Source organism: Dipteris shenzhenensis, chromosome 7 (genome assembly GCF_047967505.1).
Source record: "Dipteris shenzhenensis isolate YYH24624 ecotype China chromosome 7, Dip_SZ_1.0, whole genome shotgun sequence".
Lineage (NCBI taxonomy): Eukaryota > Viridiplantae > Streptophyta > Polypodiopsida > Gleicheniales > Dipteridaceae > Dipteris > Dipteris shenzhenensis.
In genome coordinates this window covers 49642962-49661730 of record NC_141602.1, presented here as the reverse complement: position 1 = coordinate 49661730, position 18769 = coordinate 49642962, and the positions used below count along the sequence as shown (strand labels likewise).

Here is an 18769-nt window from a genome sequence, read left to right as displayed (position 1 = left end):
GGGGGAGGGGGAGGGGGAGGAGGCTGGGGAATAGGCAGCTCAGACTCCTCAGGGGCGGCTGGCGGAGGAGAAGGAGGAGGGGGAGCGGGAACTGCCCTCGGCTGAGGAACCGTCGGAGCAGCTAGCTCTGCGGGAGAACTAAAAGAGGCGGGGGGGGGGGAGGGATGGGGCTGCAACTGGAACTGGGGCTGAAAAGGAGGGGGAGAAGACTGAGGAGGACGAGGGGGCTGAAGCTGCGGGTCGGGAGACAAGGGGTGCCGTTGGGGGATGGGCTGGGGCTGGATGGGGAGAGGCTGGGGAGAGGAAGAGAGGGGGACCTGAGGCTGTGGAGGGCGGGCTACCGTCGAAGAAGATGCTCTCCCAAGTCCCTGGGGCGGCTGCCTATCGGGTCTCTGAGGTGCAGCTACAGGCGGGGTAACCTGTGCCTCCTTGCCTTTATCAGAAATCTTCTTGTCCTTTCCTCTTTTTCTTCTAACCTCAGTCCAGCCGCCAGCTATCTCTGTGGTCCGGGCTCCGGCTGCCTCTGCTCCTCCTGGCATGGCTGCCCGGAGGGGGGAGGAGGGGGCGGAGAGGGGGGAGGCGGGGGGGGCCGAGAAGAGCTGGCGAAACGTGGGCAGGCAGCCGCCAGGTGTCCAAAGCCGTGACACCTTTGACACTGTCCTGGCTGTCCGGTGACTACCATGCTCTGGGTGATGCTGCCGGCACCTGTCACGATCTCGATCACTGCCGGGAGAGTCGCAGGATCCGCCACAGCCACACGGACTCGGGGGGCTCCTGCCGTAGTCACCGCATCGGCGAAAGTATCGTGCATAACCCAGCCGAAGTGGGAGCCCAGGTCCCTAACAATCGGCCGCAGCTCAGCAGCAAGACCAGGAAAAACTAGCGTCACTGGATGGCGAGGTATACGGAACCGGGCATCAAAATCTGCTGCGCTGAATCCACGGTACCACGGGACTATCATAATAATCTTTCCGTCCACTGACGTGGGGGAGCCAGCAATTAGGTTGCTCGCAGCTTTCGCACTGGAGAGTTTAAGCCAGAAGATGCCCCTTCCCATAAGGGCCACCTCCTCAATATGGCCGTCCTCTAGCATGAGAGTGGACTGGAGCCAGTCCCTGATGGCTGATCTGGAGGGGGAATGTCCAATGACTCTGCCGTAGACTGATGTAAGAGCAAAGTCATTGGCAACCTCCTGAACCCGAGATGATTGCTGCTCAGTCAGGATGACGCGGTAGGCATCTGGAGAGGGAGGGACCGTCTGGGCCTCCGGTTCCGGGCAGGGAGCCGCCATACCGCCAAGACAAACTGCGAGGCTTCCGATGAGGAAGAGGCTGTCACCCAAAAACGGGGGGGGGGGTAGAAGCGGGAGGGTGGAGCCTGGGTGTGGCGGGAACGGAGGTGGCGCGAGGTGAAGGCGTGGAGGCGGGAGACTGGTGAAGTGGCGGTGGGAGCGGAAGCGGGGGCGGGGGAGAGGCGGAGCGGGGACGAGGTGGCGGACGGGGGGCGGGGGGGAATGGAGGGGCGGAGGGGACGGGGTGGGGCGAATGAACGGGGGCGGGGGCGGGGGTGAGGGCGGGAGGGGAAGGCGGAGGTGAAACGGGAGGGCGGAGAGGCGGGAGGGGGCGGGGCGGGAGGCGAGGGGTGAGGGGACGGACTGGCGGTGGGGGTGAGCGGAGTGGAGCGAGGGGGTAGCGGGCTGGGGCGGTAGCGGGGCGGGGGTAGCGGGACGGGCTGGGGCGGTAGCGGGCTAGGGCGGTAGCGGGGCGGGGGTAGCGGGCTGGGGCGGAGGGGGGTAGCGGGGCGGGGGTAGCGGGGCGGGGGTGAGCGGAGGGGGTAGCGGGGCGGGGGGGTGTGGAGCGAGGGGGTAGCGGAGTGGAGCGGAGGGGGTAGCGGGGCGGGGGGGAGCGGAGGGGGGTAGCGGACGGGGGGGTGGAGCGTGGCGAGGGGGACGGAGCGAGGTGGGGGTGAGGGGGGAGGTGAGGGCGGAGGGGTAGGGGCGGGAGAGGCGAGGCAAGGAGAGGCTAGGGGGAGGTAGAGGTACGGCGGGGGAGGAGGGGAAGCTCGCACGAGCAGCTGTTTCATCTTATATTTGGATAGCTAATGGGATCAGATAAGAAATAACTATTGCATGTTGCCGACCATACGCATCTTGCACTTTCAATGGTTTCATGGAGCATTTTTGCATTTGTTGACAAAACTACGATTCTTTCTTTCCTTTCACTTTAGAAAATCATGGTACATTTGACAATGTAGTCCAAATCCTAGTCTTGTTATCTATTGTCTCAACAGAATCTAGTACAGCCCAATAAGATTGTTCCAATCCATGAAACATTTTATCTGAAATATGGATAAAATAAGACTTCATACTTGGAGAATTCGACACCGTTGAAAATCTTCTATAATCAACTGATGCAATGATGTGCTTGATATTGCAGGCAATTAGTGTGAGTTTGAGTGCAAATATCCAGTGTGAATTCACTCAGATGGTGGCCCTTAAATCACGAAGAGCAAAGTCAAAATCCTTTGCGGATCATGGCAATCAGGTATTCTCAAGCTGAACTCGTGTGTAAGGCATATCTTTCTACCTGTGGCCATGAGTTGGCTTGCATTTCGTAACCTCAATGCTCACTTCTAATTCATGCTTACGTACTTGGAGTGTTCTTTGGGCTTGAAAGTGTTGCTTCAGACTTCTAAAAATGAATTATTGAGTGCTTTTTCATGTTTTTGTTAGGTAATATTAGGGTTCCTTTTCCAATGTTTCAAGCCTGTGATGCTTGCAGAATTGAGGAAAAAGAAACTTATGTTAGCTTCATTGTATGTATTGCTGTGACAGGGCCATAGACTTGATGTAAGAGAGGACATGAAAGGTACTGTAATTGCTGTGGTGGAAGGGCATTCAGTTGGATTTGGCAGCGTGGAGGCCACAAAAGCTAATATTCCCCCCTTCAGCAGTGCACAAAAGGTGCTTATTAATGGCATGGGGGATTCGTCTAGGAAGGCTCTTTATTGCTGTGACTGGGGATTGTGTGGTGATTGCTGTTGCTGCTGCCTCAACCAAGAAAGGCTTTCTTGTGCTTCATGTTTACTGAACTTCGTTGGCTATACCTGCCAAGCCTTTTGCACATTGCTTTGCATTGAAGGGTGCATGGAGCTATGCGGTGCATGCTGTTCTTTTTGATGCAATGATCCACTTCTCCTTTCATTTAATTAAGGCCTCTTGAGCCAATATGATCTGTATTTTAGAGCTTCAGTTTCTGCTTACTTCTTGTGTTATTGGCACAACCCGCTTGAGCAGAATTTCCCCTTTGTACAGTGAGAATTTCAAAAGATGCACTCTTTTGTTTTACATGCCATCGACACAACAATCTTTTAGAGTCCTTGCAGGCAGGAAAGCCATGGGTAAAAAGACTTCTGCCTTTAGATCATGTAGTTCGTTCATAAATAGGCAGCTTTTATCATAATCCTCTAGCAATGTGCCACTTGTCATGGGAAATAATTTTTCTTAGAGGTTTCATGAACGTTAGTAGATGGATGAGAGAGTTGACATACACTGACTCTCCATCTATTCTGGTCGCATGGTTGTATGGGTGAAGTGCAAGCAAATGTTTGTCATGGGATCTAAAATGATATTTAAGATATTCTTTAGAGAGAGAGTTTTTCTCCTTTGTCTTTTAACTTATTAAGGACGAATTTGAAAAGAATAAATGGAAGGTAAAGTTCAGCTGCATTATATAAAAGCTATTCAAATAATGAAAGCTGTTTCTGCATGTGCTCACATCTGTTGTTTCTGCATTTTTCTGTTTTGTCTCAGCATTAGGACCTACCCATGCTGGCTTTCATCTGATGCGCTTTTATTCCTTATTTCGTATCAGGATAATAAATGTAACATATTTCTTATTTCTCAGAGATTTGTGAAGTAAAAGCTTTCTGTAGCCAATGTGAAATTTAGCTACGTACAATTGAAGATGATTGCCCATATGCTATACTGTACCAAAGACCTAAAGGGCAACATCAGAGATTCTACAAAATGTGGTAACTTATTCCATTCAAAACAAATTATACAAGAGGTGGGCGAGTAAGGACGCTATCCCTAACCTCAACAATATGACAGAAAAGCCCAAGGGGGTGTTCTCTAGTGCCATGACATCCCAAGTGGTGTCAAATGAACAAAAGGGGGAAATCCTAGGTTCTCATCATGGATGATATCAATCTCTCTTGGGCCGCTGCAGAGGACCCAGTACATCGCTCCCACTGACTCCTAATGGTGAAAACAAGGTCAGCCCAAATAGAAGCCAGTATAGAAGACGAAGTTGATGGCCAGCCACCTAAAACATGTGCATATCTTTAGCATCAGATCTGCCACAAAGTAATGCTTGATACCACCTCCCAAGACGAACCAGCTGGTCAAGAAGGAAAGGAATCAGGCCTGAGCTGGAATAGGAATAAGAAACAAATCTTGCAGATAAATGATGCTAAGCCCATAGGATCAAGTCTCAGGTTACGCTACATGAAGCAAGCATGGTCACCAGGCTGAGACTCATATAAAGAAAAGGAACCAGAACCTTTACCCCATATAGCTGCTCCCCATGTCACAATGAAGGCTCATATGTGACATAAGAGAACAATCTCAAAACATCGGTCCAAAACACCATGGCAATGTGATACAAAAGGGGTCAAATGAAAAAATAATGAGCAGTCCCATGTCCTCATAGGCCAGCCTTTTGTAGCTAGGCTCAGTTCTGTGGCTCCTCATCATCTAAATACAACTTGAGGTCCAAAAAATGGAAGATATCTACGATTAATGATGAAACTTCCTGTTGTGCTTTGTCCAACTTTGATTTAGTTGCCTCTTCCATTTCTTTCACAGTTTCCCATGCTTTATCCACCCTTGATCACAGATTGCGTGGAGAAGGAAAGGAGACTTTGCATTTCATTGCCATAGATGCTGATACAATGTCGGAAACCATTTTGTTTGTGGATGTTGAGCTTCCTACCTTTGTCAGAACTTTCTCTATCTCTATTTGAGGGTTTCTGATGCACCTCGCATGTTGGTAGCTTGCAAATTTGAAAGGATTATTTGCACAAGAGGGTTCAAGGTGTGCACTATGAGTATTTCCAATGGGTGCAGGTTTGAAGGACTTTTAAATTCAAATGTTTGAATAGTGAATATTTGTAAATGCCAAGTGTCACACATGCAACTACGGGGACCCTCTGTCATTTATAGTGCTTCCAATGCCCTGATGATAGTTACCCGCCGCTGGCTGTTTGTCATTTTCAATTGATTGTTCACTCTTCTGGTTATTAATTATTTTGACTGATTGCTTACTATTCACCTATTCTCAACTTATAGTTTCATCCATAATCCATTCATCATAGTAGGAAAACATTACCGTGCAAATTTTCAATTCAAAAATGTCCCTATCCTAGGCCATGTACAATCCAAAATGGCCCTTCATAACAAAGCTTCAACTTGCCTGGAAATCTTCCCAAGAAAGAATTTAAATTAGGACCAAATCCCCTTTCTTAAAAAGCTTAAACTTACATTGCAATTGACCCAAGCTTTCCATCTTTCCTATATCACCTACATAGTGCACTAACTTTTGATCTAGTCCTCATCCAGCTAGAAGGTGATACCAGTGAATTCAATCGATTCTTGTGGATTGAGTTTCTATGTCACTATGCACAAACTAGAAGAAATAGAATCCATAGGTATTACGGCTTCCAATCCGTCTACTAACTAGAATGGGGTCATTTCTGTACTCACCTTATATGTTATTCATAATGCCCAAAGTTTCATATCCTAGCTCTTCCAATTTTTGGATATAGTGAGCTTTAGGATATGCTTCATGACCTTGCTTGAAACCAAAAGGTATTCTTTTCAACACAAAAATTCACCACTTAATCAATTGGAGAAGAAGAGCACAATCACACCACAAAAGCGACAGCAGACTGGGTACAATCTCCCCCCCCTAGATGAGTGGCTCACGCTTCCTCATCTAGAGTATTTATGATATTTCAATAAAAGCACGAAGGAGCCAAAATTATCCGTCTCATCCAAAAATGAGGGATTTGCTTTACATAGCCATCTTAGGGCCCAAAAATGCATTATGTCCACTACAAAATATATATTGCTCAAACTTGCAATAATAGAACAAATACAAAATTGGCCCATGGCCATATATAATGCGATGTGCGAGGCAATTACATTAGTTATTAACAATCGATTGAACGAATCACCGAATCAACCGATCCCAACATAACCGCGCTTAAAGCACAATAATCAAGCACAACACCAATAACACTAGCTACATTAGTATTAACATGGAATCACCCACAATACCGACCATCTAGCATGGCAAAACACAAGCTAGTCAGGCGTCCCCAACTAACCACACAAAGTATCCACGAGGACCCCCGTCACGTCCGGTGCGCTCCTATGGAGTACTTTGCCATAGTCACACTCGACTAAAATAATAATGTCCAAAGCAAGATATATCAGAAATATAATTTTCGTAACATCTCTCTTGCTTGGATTGGACCTAACCTCAGTTGCGTGTTTGATTATAGGAACTAAGGAGGTTTGGAAAAGTTCGAAAGAACCGTTCGGGCATCCATTGAGCATCGTCTCTCGGATGGTTCTTAAATTTGAGCAAGTATTTAGTATAGACATTTCCTTTTCGGGTCGAGGTCTGTTGATGATCAACAATGCATTCGGGTTCTAGAATTTCTTCTTCATCAACAATGAATGGAGCCTCTTCACGGATAGGATGAATAGGTAAAGGTCCTTTGAAAGGCTTTAAGAGGCAGATATGGAAAGCAATATGTATTTTCCAATTATGGGGTAATTCAAGCCTATAAGCTAGATCATTGATTTTCTGAATCACCTTGAATGGTCCATAAAAACGTGGGGACATCTTGATTACTGGCCATTTCTCAACACTTTTCAATCTTCTTTTCTCAATTCGAAGAAGTACATAATCACCTTCCTTAAAAAGCATGTGTTTTCGTTTCTTATTAGCTTGTTTTGTGTACTTCTTTTGAGCGATTACAATGGCTTCTCGAACCTCTTTGATAATATTTTGATAGTCATGGGTAAATGCATCTGCTGCCTCCACTCTATGGGTCAATCATGTGATAGGAATAGGTAAAACCTTCCCATAGATAATCTCAAAGAATGCTCTTCCAATTGCAGAATGACGAGTATTATTATAAGCAAACTATAAGAGATGAATGTATTTGTCCCAAGTCTTTGGTTGACTTCTCGCATAAGCTCTTATCATATTCAGAATAGTACTGTTTGTAACTTCAGTTTGTCCATTCGATTCTGGATGAAAAGCTGATGAGAAATCTAACTTAGTGCCTAGATTCTGAAATAATGCAGTGCAGAAATTACTGCAAAACTTCGAATCTCGATCAGACACTATAATCTTTGGCAAGCCATGATGAACTTGGCTTTCTGCTAAGAGCATCAGCAACTACATTCTCTTTTTCAAGTTGATACTGAATCATGGGCTGAAAACTCTGTATAAAAGATGCCCACTTGATATGCCTATCGGATATAAGTGGTTGAGTCAACAAATGCTTGATACTTTGCTGATCAGTTTTGATAAGAAACTCAGATCCCATCAAATAATGTTTCCACATTCCTAAGGCATGCACAACATCGGTTAATTCTTTATCATATATACTATAATTGCATTACGCTGGTTTTAATTTTCGGCTCTCATATGCTATTGGATGTCCATCTTGCATAAGTACGGCTCCAATTCCATATCCACTAGCATTGGTTATGACTACAAAGAATGGTTTGGAGAAATCGGGTAGTTGCAACGTAGGAGCTTGTGTGAGAGCTTCTTTCAAAGCTGTAAAAGATTTATCTTGACGCTCGGTCCATAAGAAATGCTTAGCTTTTCTAAGAAGGTCTATCAATGGGTGTGCAATGTATGCAAATTTCTTGACAAACTTTCTATAAAAGCTACACAATCCCAAGAATGATCTTTATTCATGTATATGTCAGGGTTTAGGCAATGTGACTATGCACTCAATCTTCTTTCGATCCACTTGAATCCCATCAGCGGACACAATGTGACCCAAATACTCTATCTAATCTTGAAAGAAACTACTCTTTTCAGGATTTATGTACAATTGATTTTCTTTCAAGAGTGAAAAGACTAGCTTCAGATGTTCCTTACACGCTCCTCAATGTCTTTGCTAAACACCAAAATATCATCGAAGAATACCATCACACAATCTTGGTGTTTAAGAAAGATTTGGTTCATCATTCTACTAAATAGCTGGAGCATTAGTTAGCCCAAAAGGCATAACTAGGAATTCATAATGTCCCGTTTGAGTTCTAAAGGCAGTCTTGTATATATTCTCTTCTACCATACGAACTTGATGATAGCTAGATTTGGGATCTATCTTACTGAAGCCCTTGGCCCCTTTTAATTTCTCCAAAAGATCATCAATCCTAGGATTGGATATTTGTTCTTCACTGTGATTTTGTTTAGTGCACGATAATCTATGCACATTCGATAGGTTCCATTTTTCTTTTTGACTAATAAGACAGGTGCTCCATAAGGAGAACTGCTGATCAATCCTCTCTCTATCAGTTCCTCCACTTGCTTTTGGATTTCCTTTTGGTCTAGTTGATTGACTCTATAAGAAGCTTTGCAAGGTGAAGTATTGCCCGGTAAGATTTCTATCCTAGGATCTTCAGGTCGAGAACATGGTAGTCTAGGCGGTAAATCTTGTAAGAAACAATCAGAAAATTGAGAAAGATACTTTTGGTGTGTAGGCTTAGTGTTTGGCTGAGTAGCCGTTACTATATCACCAGAATTAGATATGTCTTCTCACATTTTCTAATTGCTCTTTTGGCTTGTATATGGTTGAGTAAAGGACTGAGATCCCAGGTCTCATTGAGCTTTTCAGAGATATTTCTTATCTGTCCTTCTCAATCCACATCTGATGTGAATCGTAATCTATCTTAGGATTGTATTGATACCTCCATGGCATTCCTAAGATGATGTCCACTCCCTATAGGGGTGCCACTAGAAAGTCTCGTGTATCCTTGTAGGGTTTGATTGAGATTTCAAGATTCTTGACTTCTCTAGTGCAATTGTACTTTGTTTTGGGAAAAACAGCTTTAACCTTATAGTTAGATGGGAAAGACTCTAGGTTTAGCTTTGCTAACATTCTTTCCGAAATGAAATCATGTGTACTGCCATCGTCATGCAGAATAACAACCTCTTTGCCATTAATGAAACCTTTCATCTTTAGAAGAGCATGACAATTATACTTACCTCCCTCTTGCTTGGCTGCTTCGTCATCGATCATATGCATTTTCGCCATCGGGGTCTTCTTTCTTTCAGGACACTTAGTGGCTATGTGTCCCACCTTGTTGCATTTGAAACAACTTATTTCTTTCTTTGGAAAATTTCCACCGTTTGGCTTCAAAGAAGGATCTGTCTTCTGTGGAACAAAACCATTTTTAGATTTAAAGAAGGGCTTTTTATCAAATCTCTTTTTCTTATGGAAAGGTACATGCTGTTCTAAATATTTTCCTTCTTTTGGAATCCCATTCTTCCTTTCACAATTCATTGCAAGAGAGATTGTAGAGCTCAGTGAGCGAGGATAAAACATGTTAATCTTGGCTCTCAACTTAGACTTCCAAAATCTATCAGTATATGTGGAGATCGTTTTCTTATCGAATTACCTAAAAGTATCCCACTGTTGTCTAGCTTTTGCTTTGAAGTGTGAGGGAAGAAAATCTCTCCTTATGAGCTTTTGAAAAGACCAGTGCGTGCTTCTTTCTTTCCATTGGAATTTTGAAATGAGAAAGCTTTTCTACTTATCTTACTCTCTTTTCTTGAATTTTGTGCTCTCAGTTTGTCTTTGACTATCCTGATAATAGTATCATCATCGGAATCATCGTCGGATGACTCATCGTCAGATGAATGCCTCTTTCTTTTTTTACCATTGATTTTCTTTTCCAATCTCTCCCTATGCTCACGCTCATCGGCCAACCATGCATGAAGTGCGTCTAACTACTCTTGGAGCGTGGATGGTTGTGGCTGATTCGCCATGATAATGTGATAAGTACAAATAAAGCAGAACGGAGGAAAATAAGGATACTAAGTATATGAGAAGCAAACGGATGAAAAAGTGTAATTCGAGTGTATGGTAAGAAATGGATGGCAAAAGATACTAAGTGTATGGAATATAAAGCAAAAGAAATCACTTATCTCACTCTTTGATCGGAGGTAGAAAAGACTAGAGTGGGAGATATGTGACCAATGATGTCGCTCATAGTCGTCTTTGCGCTCGACTGATCTCCAATTAATTGCTCGATGATTCGTGGTTCCAATCGCCTTCTTGATTCGAGCTTCTTTAGATTTTGCCTTGCTCTCTCTTTTTTTTTTAAAAATGCGCCTTCGTTGGTCGGTGGAGTAGGCTCGCACTTTGTGTTGCAGTACACCAAGGAAAGGGAAAACATCTCTCTTTTTTTTTAATTCTTAAAAATAAATAAATAAATAAATCCTTTTTGAGGGCCTTTTGAAACTTAGGGTACCTTTGTTTGAAGTCAAAGCATTTCCTTTGACTTAATATGTTGTCTTTTTACTGTAAGAAAACAATACAACGTCTGTGCTCGACAGATAACAGGATCTCGTACGCAAGAGAGAAAACAGATAGTATGGAGAATAAAAAATTTGATTATTGTAAAACTGATACAATAGATGGCGCTACCTCCCAGCCGTGCGCTCCTGTGAAAGAAGCTTTGATGGCGAGCTGGAAACAATAGAAGACGGAGGCTGTATGTTAAGCAATCAGGGTTGCTGTAGCCAGTTGATGAAATGGGCTTCACGGGCTTGCTCTTATATAGCCACCAGTCATAGTCGATTGGGCTCAATTAGGTGACCGACCCAGTCCGCCCAAAACGGTCGACTGGGAGTCGGTCCGAAATAGGCCATCGACCACACGATAGAACCGGTGCGTAAAATAGAGCAACTGACCTACGTTCTTCGTTCGGCCTAGAGCCATCCGGGATCATTTAAGGCTCCAAATGGGCCTCGTAACCCGAGAGTGGGCTGTCCTGGGAAATGCTCCGTCTACCCTTAGCGCGATCAGTCATGGGATGCCTTCTCGCACTTGCATATAGCCTAGTTGGCGGTGTGCCAACTCTATCTGAAGCCGTCCAGCCATCAGGCCACACATGGCCCCCATTTGGTGTCCGAACCAAGACCTACCGGATAACCGAGCTACTCAAATGCCTTCTCCTCATATGGGGGGCTTATAAGTAGAGTTAGCTGGTTCCCACATAGTTACACGAGAGTGGAGCATTGATATTTAACACCCCCCCTCAATGTCCACCCGCAAGTGAACTTACTTTTTCGGCCCAATGCCAAGTCGATGAAGATGCCTCTCCAGCAAGTCTCTTCCAAGAGCCTTCGTGAAGATGTCCGCAGCATTCTCTCTAGTCGGACAGTACACCAAGTCGACCTCTCCATCCATGATGAGCTCGCGTACAAAGTGATATTGAATCTCAATGTGTTTTGTGCGAGTATGGAACACCGGGTTCTTTGCAATCGCCATGCAACTCTGATCTGCGTAGGCTTGTTCTGCACTGCACCCATGTCCCCTAAAATCCTCCTCAATTACACTGCCTCGCAAGAAGCAAAGCATGCTGATTTTTACTCAGCCTCGGTAGAAGAAAGAGCAACTGTGGGTTGCTTCTTGTTGACCCATGACACAGCTCCAGATCCAAGTGAGAAACAATAACCTGTCACTGATCTCCTGCTGTCCACGTCTCCTGCCCAATCCGAGTCACAGAATCCGGTCAAGATGTTGTCCTTGATATAGGTGATGCCATAATCAAGTGTGCCTTTGATGTATTTCAACACTCGCATCCATGCCCTCCAATGGGCTTATTGGAAAACCTGCTTAGTACACCAGTTGCAAAACTGATGTCCGGCCGTGTGTTGCACAAGTAAATCAAGCTACCCACAAGCCTTTTGTACTTTGCTTCGTCCACCAGTGGTGATGAATCCTCGTTTGAGAGCTTCACGTCAACCTCCATAGGGGTACCAAGTGTCTTGCACTCAGCCATGCCAAATGCCTTCAGTATATCTCGAGCATACTTCAGCTGTGAAATGAAGATCTGTTTCGGCTCTTGCCAAACTTCAATCCCCAAATAGAAATGCATCAGTCCGAGGTCTATCATTTTAAACTCTCTTCCTAGCAAATGCTTTGTCTGCGAGATCTTCTCTTCATAGTTCCCTATTATGACAAGGTCGTCCACATAAAGGACCACGATCATACACTTGCCTCCTTCTCTGAAGATATACAAATTTGCATCAGATGGGATCCTCCTGAACCCGTTTTGCAGAAAGTAGGCATCAATTAGCTGGTACCACGCTCGTGGGGCCTGTTTCAGCCCATAAAGTGCCTTCTTCAGTTTACAGACTTTACCTTCTGAACCGGGGATCACAAAACCTGGTGGTTGTTCCACGTATACCTCCTCCTTGAGATCTCCATTCAGAAAGGCGGATTTTACATCCATTTGAAACACGGGCCAACTTCCCTGTGTGGGAGAGGAGAGCACACACAAAGGGGTAAGGAGACACCAAAATGTGGTGGAGCAAAAGCTACTCCAGCTTATTCCTCTATCATATATATATGAGTATACATGGGCACTGTACAAGTGGGTGGGCACACTGCCCTTTACCCCAACAACCTCCCACTTAAAGGCAGTGTGTCTTTAAGGGAGTATAGTACACATATAATACAATCAGCCATAGGCTGAAAAACAAGATGACCAGACTGTCATCCTATGCCCATCGGCACTTTACAATGTGCAAAGTGCATAGAGGATAAGCTGTTAGCAGACATCAGGTTTGCAGCATAAAAAATGACAAGCTGTAGATGCCTGTCAACCAACATCTCATGCCAAATCTCACTGGGAGAGTGAACTCTCACCACCACGTGCTCCTGTGCTCAGTCCATAGCACCTGAACTATCACTGTGCAAAGAAAATTTCTCTGTACCACCTGTGACCATAAGCACATGCCCTACAATAGACCACTGCTGGTCTACCCAACCTGCATCACCTGCATGCTGCTCCTAGAAGCATAAGGACCTGATGTCCACAACCGCTTCCCTACTGCCAAAATCTGCCATAATCATGCTACCGACTCCCATTGCAATGGAAGCAAGAACCGGAAGTGTAGCCCCAATGGCAAACATGTGAGAACCAAGTCTCAACACAGTCACTGATGCATGAAGTACTATGGCTTCTCCATATTGAAACAACCAAGTATCTGACAAAAATTTAAGACCATGCAGCTCCCACTGCAAAGCATCCCTATCCATAAGGAACCATATGGCAAGTAACCTCAGAAGGATAGCAACCTCTTGAATACTGAGACCATAACCTATCTCACTACGCATCACATCCTGAGCTCTCATAACGGTATCAAACCTATGAAGCCAAGCTCGAGGGGATTGCTTTTGGCCATGGAGGCACTTACGAAGCAAACATATCAATGATTCCTACCCATGCGCAATATGACCCGAGTCAATAACTGCAGAAACCACATCTGTCCTAGTATAACCAGCCAATGGATCATACCGGGCATCATTAGCCAAGGTATCCTCCTCACCATGCATAGCCTCATCCTCATCTGCAAGAGGCACTCCGCATCCTGGGAGTAAATCCTGGGAGTAAACTGTAACTGTCCATAGAAGATGCATCAACAATCTCCATAGGAGTATAAACCTGTGGAATACTCGAGACATCTGACCGTCTCTGACCAAAATCAGGAAGTAATCGTGGTTGTCCCAACTTTATAACCTGCTCACCATGGGAAAAACCTCCCACTCCAAGGGATATGGGCTGCCCCTGCAAAGAATTCGGAGGTATCAGTGCACTTACACCCTCCTGGAATACCACTCTCCTGCTATCCACAGTCCTGGGCTATCTAAACATAGCATCCTCTCTAAAATAGACATTATGGCTGCGTATCAACTCTCTAGTTGAAGAATCCCATAACCTGTAGTCCCTATTGGAGTCACTGTATCCAAGGAAGATACACCTCCTCGATCGGGAACCATGAGCATAAGCCTCGCAGCCAAACACACGTAAATGCTCATAACATGGTGCCCTGCTTGTCAAGAAGTCAAATGGCACTCTACCATTCAGAGATCTCCTCCTGTCCAATAGAATCTGATTTATGCCTTCTGCCAAGGCATCGTGAGCAGAAAGATGAGGAGTGGTCAACACCCTCCTGATACCAAATGTATCACATAGATGCTGAAATCTAGAAGAGGTAAACTCTGCATCACCATCAGTCATCAAGCTCAATAGCTTCTTTCTTGACTGATTTTCAGCATTACCCAAGAAGCACTGAAATGTATCATATACATGATGCTTCTGCCGAATCGGATATACCCATATGTACTTTATAGCAGCATCAATAAATGTCACAAAGTAAGAGGTGCCACCTAGTGAAACGGTAGGCATAGGCCTACAAACTGCACTATGAACCAACTGCAATGGCTCAACATACCTCTCACTGACTGTCTTCCTCACAAAAGAGGATCCTGACTGCTGACCATCATCACAATCATGACACAAAATTTGAGAGACATCCATAACAGGAATGTATCTCAATGTTGTAAGGGCTTCCAAGTCTGGCATACCATAAACTAACTAATGGCTGCTTACTAATCATAAGCATCTTATCCTGGACACCTGATACATGCAATGCATAAGAGAATCCAACCCGTGATCCCTTAGCCATAACTAGATTGCCACTAGCAATCTTCCATGCATGATCACCCAAAGAGACATGATAACCTGCCTCAATCAACTGTCCAGTACTGATCTTGCTCGTAGCAAGTCCTGGTATATGTCTAACCCTTTGTAGAACAAGAATAGAGCCACTAGGCATAACAAGGTGGATATCCCCATAACCATAGACATCCATAGAATGATCAATGCCCATCAAACCACTCTCCACAATGCATTCCTGATATGCACTGAACCATGACCTATGAGGGGTCATATGACATGAAGCACATGGATCTAACATCCAATCACCAAGAATGGGTACATCAGTGGCCAAGAAGGAGGTGTCAGACATAGACAAAAGAATGCCTTCATCACTGCTACTGTCAGTGGAAACCCTGGCATCCACGCCTTGAAGCTCAACATGCTTCTTCTCCTTCTTCCTGTCATTCTTAACCTTGCTCTTTTGGAGTTCGTTATTGTATATATCCAAAAACCATCCTCTTCCAGAACTAAGTCCATCATAAACTGACACCTCTCGAACCTTTCTCTTTCCCTTGCTAGCCATTCTTGCAATGTTCTATTAATAAAAGAACCAAGGACACAATGAAATGTATAATAGAAAATCATAACTGTAGTAGGAGATATTACAACCACAATGCAACTTCTATTAACAAAATAACCAAGGCAAAGCAACTTATATATGCATTATGAAAAACTACACCAACACAGTAAGCAAATATACACAATATCAAAGTTAAGATGGTTATAATAAAGAATGGTATTCGTGCCATTCTCCAACATAAGCTGATGAGAAATCTAACTTAGTGCCTAGATTAAGAAATAATGCAATCCAGAAATTACTGCAAAACTTCGAATCTCTATCAGACACTATAATCTTTGGCAAGCCATGATGAACAAAGATATGCTTGATGAATAAATGTGTAGCTTGCTGAGCTGTTAAAGTCTTCTTGCATGGCATGAAATAAGCTTGCTTACTAAAGCGATCTACTATCGTCCATATCATATCATTTTTGTTCGCTGTAGTAGGAAAACCTGTTATGAAATCCATGGATATTTGTTTCCAAGGTTGCATAGGAATAGGCAAAGGCATTAGCAATCCTGGGGTCTTTCCTTTGTAACTCTTGATCTTCCGACAAGTGATGCATTCGGCTACAAACTTAGCCATATACTTTCTTATAATAGGCCAATGAAATTCTCTTGCTATCACTTGTAAAGTGGCAGTCACTCCCCTATGTCCCATATATGGTGGTTGGTGCATTTCCTCCATTACAATTTGTCTAAAGGGTCGAATGAGGCATAATTTCTTTTGATAAAAGAGGTATCCATCATTGTATGAATAGTCCAACATAGGATTCCAATTGTTATTGTCTAATTTGTTCCATATATCAAAAAAGTCTGGATCCCCTTGATAAGAATTCTTTATACCTTCGAAAGGTTGGGTCTCTACATGAGTGATGTGACTAATACTTGGCTTTTTGCTAAGAGCATCAGCAACTATAATCTATTTTCCAGGTTGATACTGAATCATGGGCTGAGAACTCTATATAAAAGATGCCCACTTAATATGCCTATAGAATAAAAGTGGCTGAGTCAACAAATGCTTGATACTTTGCTGATCGATTTTGATAAGAAACTCAAATCCCATCAAATAATGTTTCCACATTCGTAAGGCATGCACAATAGCGGTTAATTCTTTATCATATGTACTATAATTGCATTACGCTCGTTTTAATTTTCGGCTCTCATATGCTATTGGATGTCCATCTTGAATAAGTACAGCTCCAATTCCATATCCACTAGCATCGGTTACGACTACAAAGAATGGTCTGGAGAAATTGGGTAGTTGCAACATAGGAGCTTGTGTGAGAGCTTCTTTCAAAGCTGTAAAAGATTTATCTTGACGCTCGGTCCATAATAAATGCTTATCTTTTCTAAGAAGGTCTGTCAATGGGTGTGCTATAAAAGCTACACAATCCCAAGAATGATCTTAATTCATGTATATCTCGGGGTTTGGGCCATGTGACTATGCACTCAATCTTCTTTGGATCCACTCGAATCCCATCAGCGGATACAATGTGCCCAAATACTCTATCTGATCTTGAAAGAAACTGCTCTTTTCAAGATTTACGTACAATTGATTTTCTTTCAAGAGCGAAAAGACTAGCTTCAGATGTTCCTTATGCTCCTTAATTTCTTTGCTAAACACCAAAATATCATCGAAGAATACTACCAAACAATCATTATGTTTAACAAAGATTCGGTTCATCATTCTACTAAAAGTAGCTGGAGCATTAGTTAGCCCAAAAGGCAGAACTAGGAATTCATAATGTTCCGTTTGAGTTCTATATTATTGAAGACCTTGGCCCCTTTCAATTTCTCCAAAATATCATCAATCCTAGGGATTGGATATTTGTTCTTCACTGTGATTTTGTTTAGTGCACAATAGTCTATGCACATTCGATAGGTTCCATTTTTCTTTTTGACTAATAAGACAGGTGCTCCATAAGGAGAACTGCTGGGTCTTATCAATCCTCTCTCTATCAGTTCCTCCACTTGCTTTTGAATTTCCTTTTGTTCTAGTTGATTGACTCTATAAGGAGCTTTGCAAGGTGGACTATTACCCGGTAAGATTTCTATCCTATGACCTTTAGGTCGAGAACATGGTAGTCCAGGCGGTAAATCTTCTAAGAAACAATCAGAAAATTGAGAAAGAATCTTTTGATGTCTAGGCTTAGTGTTTGGCTGAGTAGCCGTTACTGTATTCACCAGAATTAGATATGTCTTCTTATGTTTTCTAGTTGCTCTTTTTGCTTGTGTGTGGTTGAGTAAAGGACTGATCTCAGGTCTCATTGAGCTTTTCAAACATATTTCTTGTCTGTCCTTCTCAATCCACATCTGATGTGAATCGTAATCTATCTTACGATTGTATTGATGCCTCCATGGCATTCCTAAGATGATGTCCACTCCCTGTAGGGAAGCAACTAGAAAGTCTCGTGTATCCTTGTAGGGTTTGATTGAGATTTCAAGATTCTTGACTTCTCTATTGCAATTGTACTTTGTTTTGGTAAAAGCAACTTTGACCTTATAGTTAGATGGGAAAGACTCTAGGTTTAGCTTTGCTAACGTTCTTTCCAAAATGAAATCATGTGTACTACCATTGTCATGTAGAATAACAACCTCTTTGCCATTAATAAAACCTTTCATCTCTAGAAGAGCATGACAATTTAACTTACCTCCCTCTTGCTTGGCGGCTTCATCATCGATCATGTGCACTTTCGCCATCAGGGTCTTCTTTCTTTCAGGACACTCAGTGGCTATGTGTCCCACCTTGTTGCATTTGAAACAACTTATTTCTTTCTTTGGGAAATTTCCACTGTTCGCGTTCGAAGAAGGATCTGTTTTCTCTTTTTCTTATGGAAAGGTACATGCCGTTCTAAATCTTTCCCTTCTTTTGGGATCCCATTCTTCCTTCCACAATTCATTGAAAGAGAAATTATAGAGCTCAATGAGCGAGGATGAAACATGTTAATCTCAGCTCTCAACTTAGACTTTAGACCTGCCACATACTTCTTGCGTTGATCTTGCTCATTAACTTTCTCTAAGGACTGTAATTGGATCAACGCTTGCCAAAATCTATCAGTATATGTGGAGATCGTTTCCTTGTCGAATCGCCTAAAAGTATCCCATTGTTGCCTAGCTTTTGCTTTGAAGTGTGAGGGAAGAAAATCTCTCTTGATGAGCTTTTGAAAAGACTTCCAAGATTTTGGTTGCCTTTTACTATGCTTAGTGATGTTCCACCAAAGTGCAGCACTCTCTACTTAATGATTTGCAGCACATTTTATCTTGTCTTTTTCAGAGAATTTCTCCCTTGAAAAATAATCATCTAGCCGATTGATCCAAGACAAGACAGTGCATGTATCTTTCTTTCCATTGAAATTTTGAAATGAGAAAGCTTTTCTA

At 43.4% G+C, this 18769-nt stretch overlaps 1 protein-coding gene across 3 annotated transcripts in view; it reads left to right on the top strand.

Moving 5' to 3' along the window:
• LOC147900451 (uncharacterized) overlaps window positions 1–3605 on the top strand; it is a 304188-nt gene extending 300583 nt beyond the window's left edge. For all 3 annotated transcript variants that reach the window (XM_087377091.1, XM_087377090.1, XM_087377088.1), the window contains 2 exons: window positions 2436–2543; window positions 2834–3605. In XM_087377091.1, the coding sequence (XP_087233217.1) occupies window positions 2436–2543; window positions 2834–3178 (453 nt within the window). In that variant the 3' untranslated portion in view covers window positions 3179–3605. The remainder of the gene's footprint in view (window positions 1–2435; window positions 2544–2833) is intronic.
• Window positions 3606–18769: the final 15164 nt, after the last annotated feature.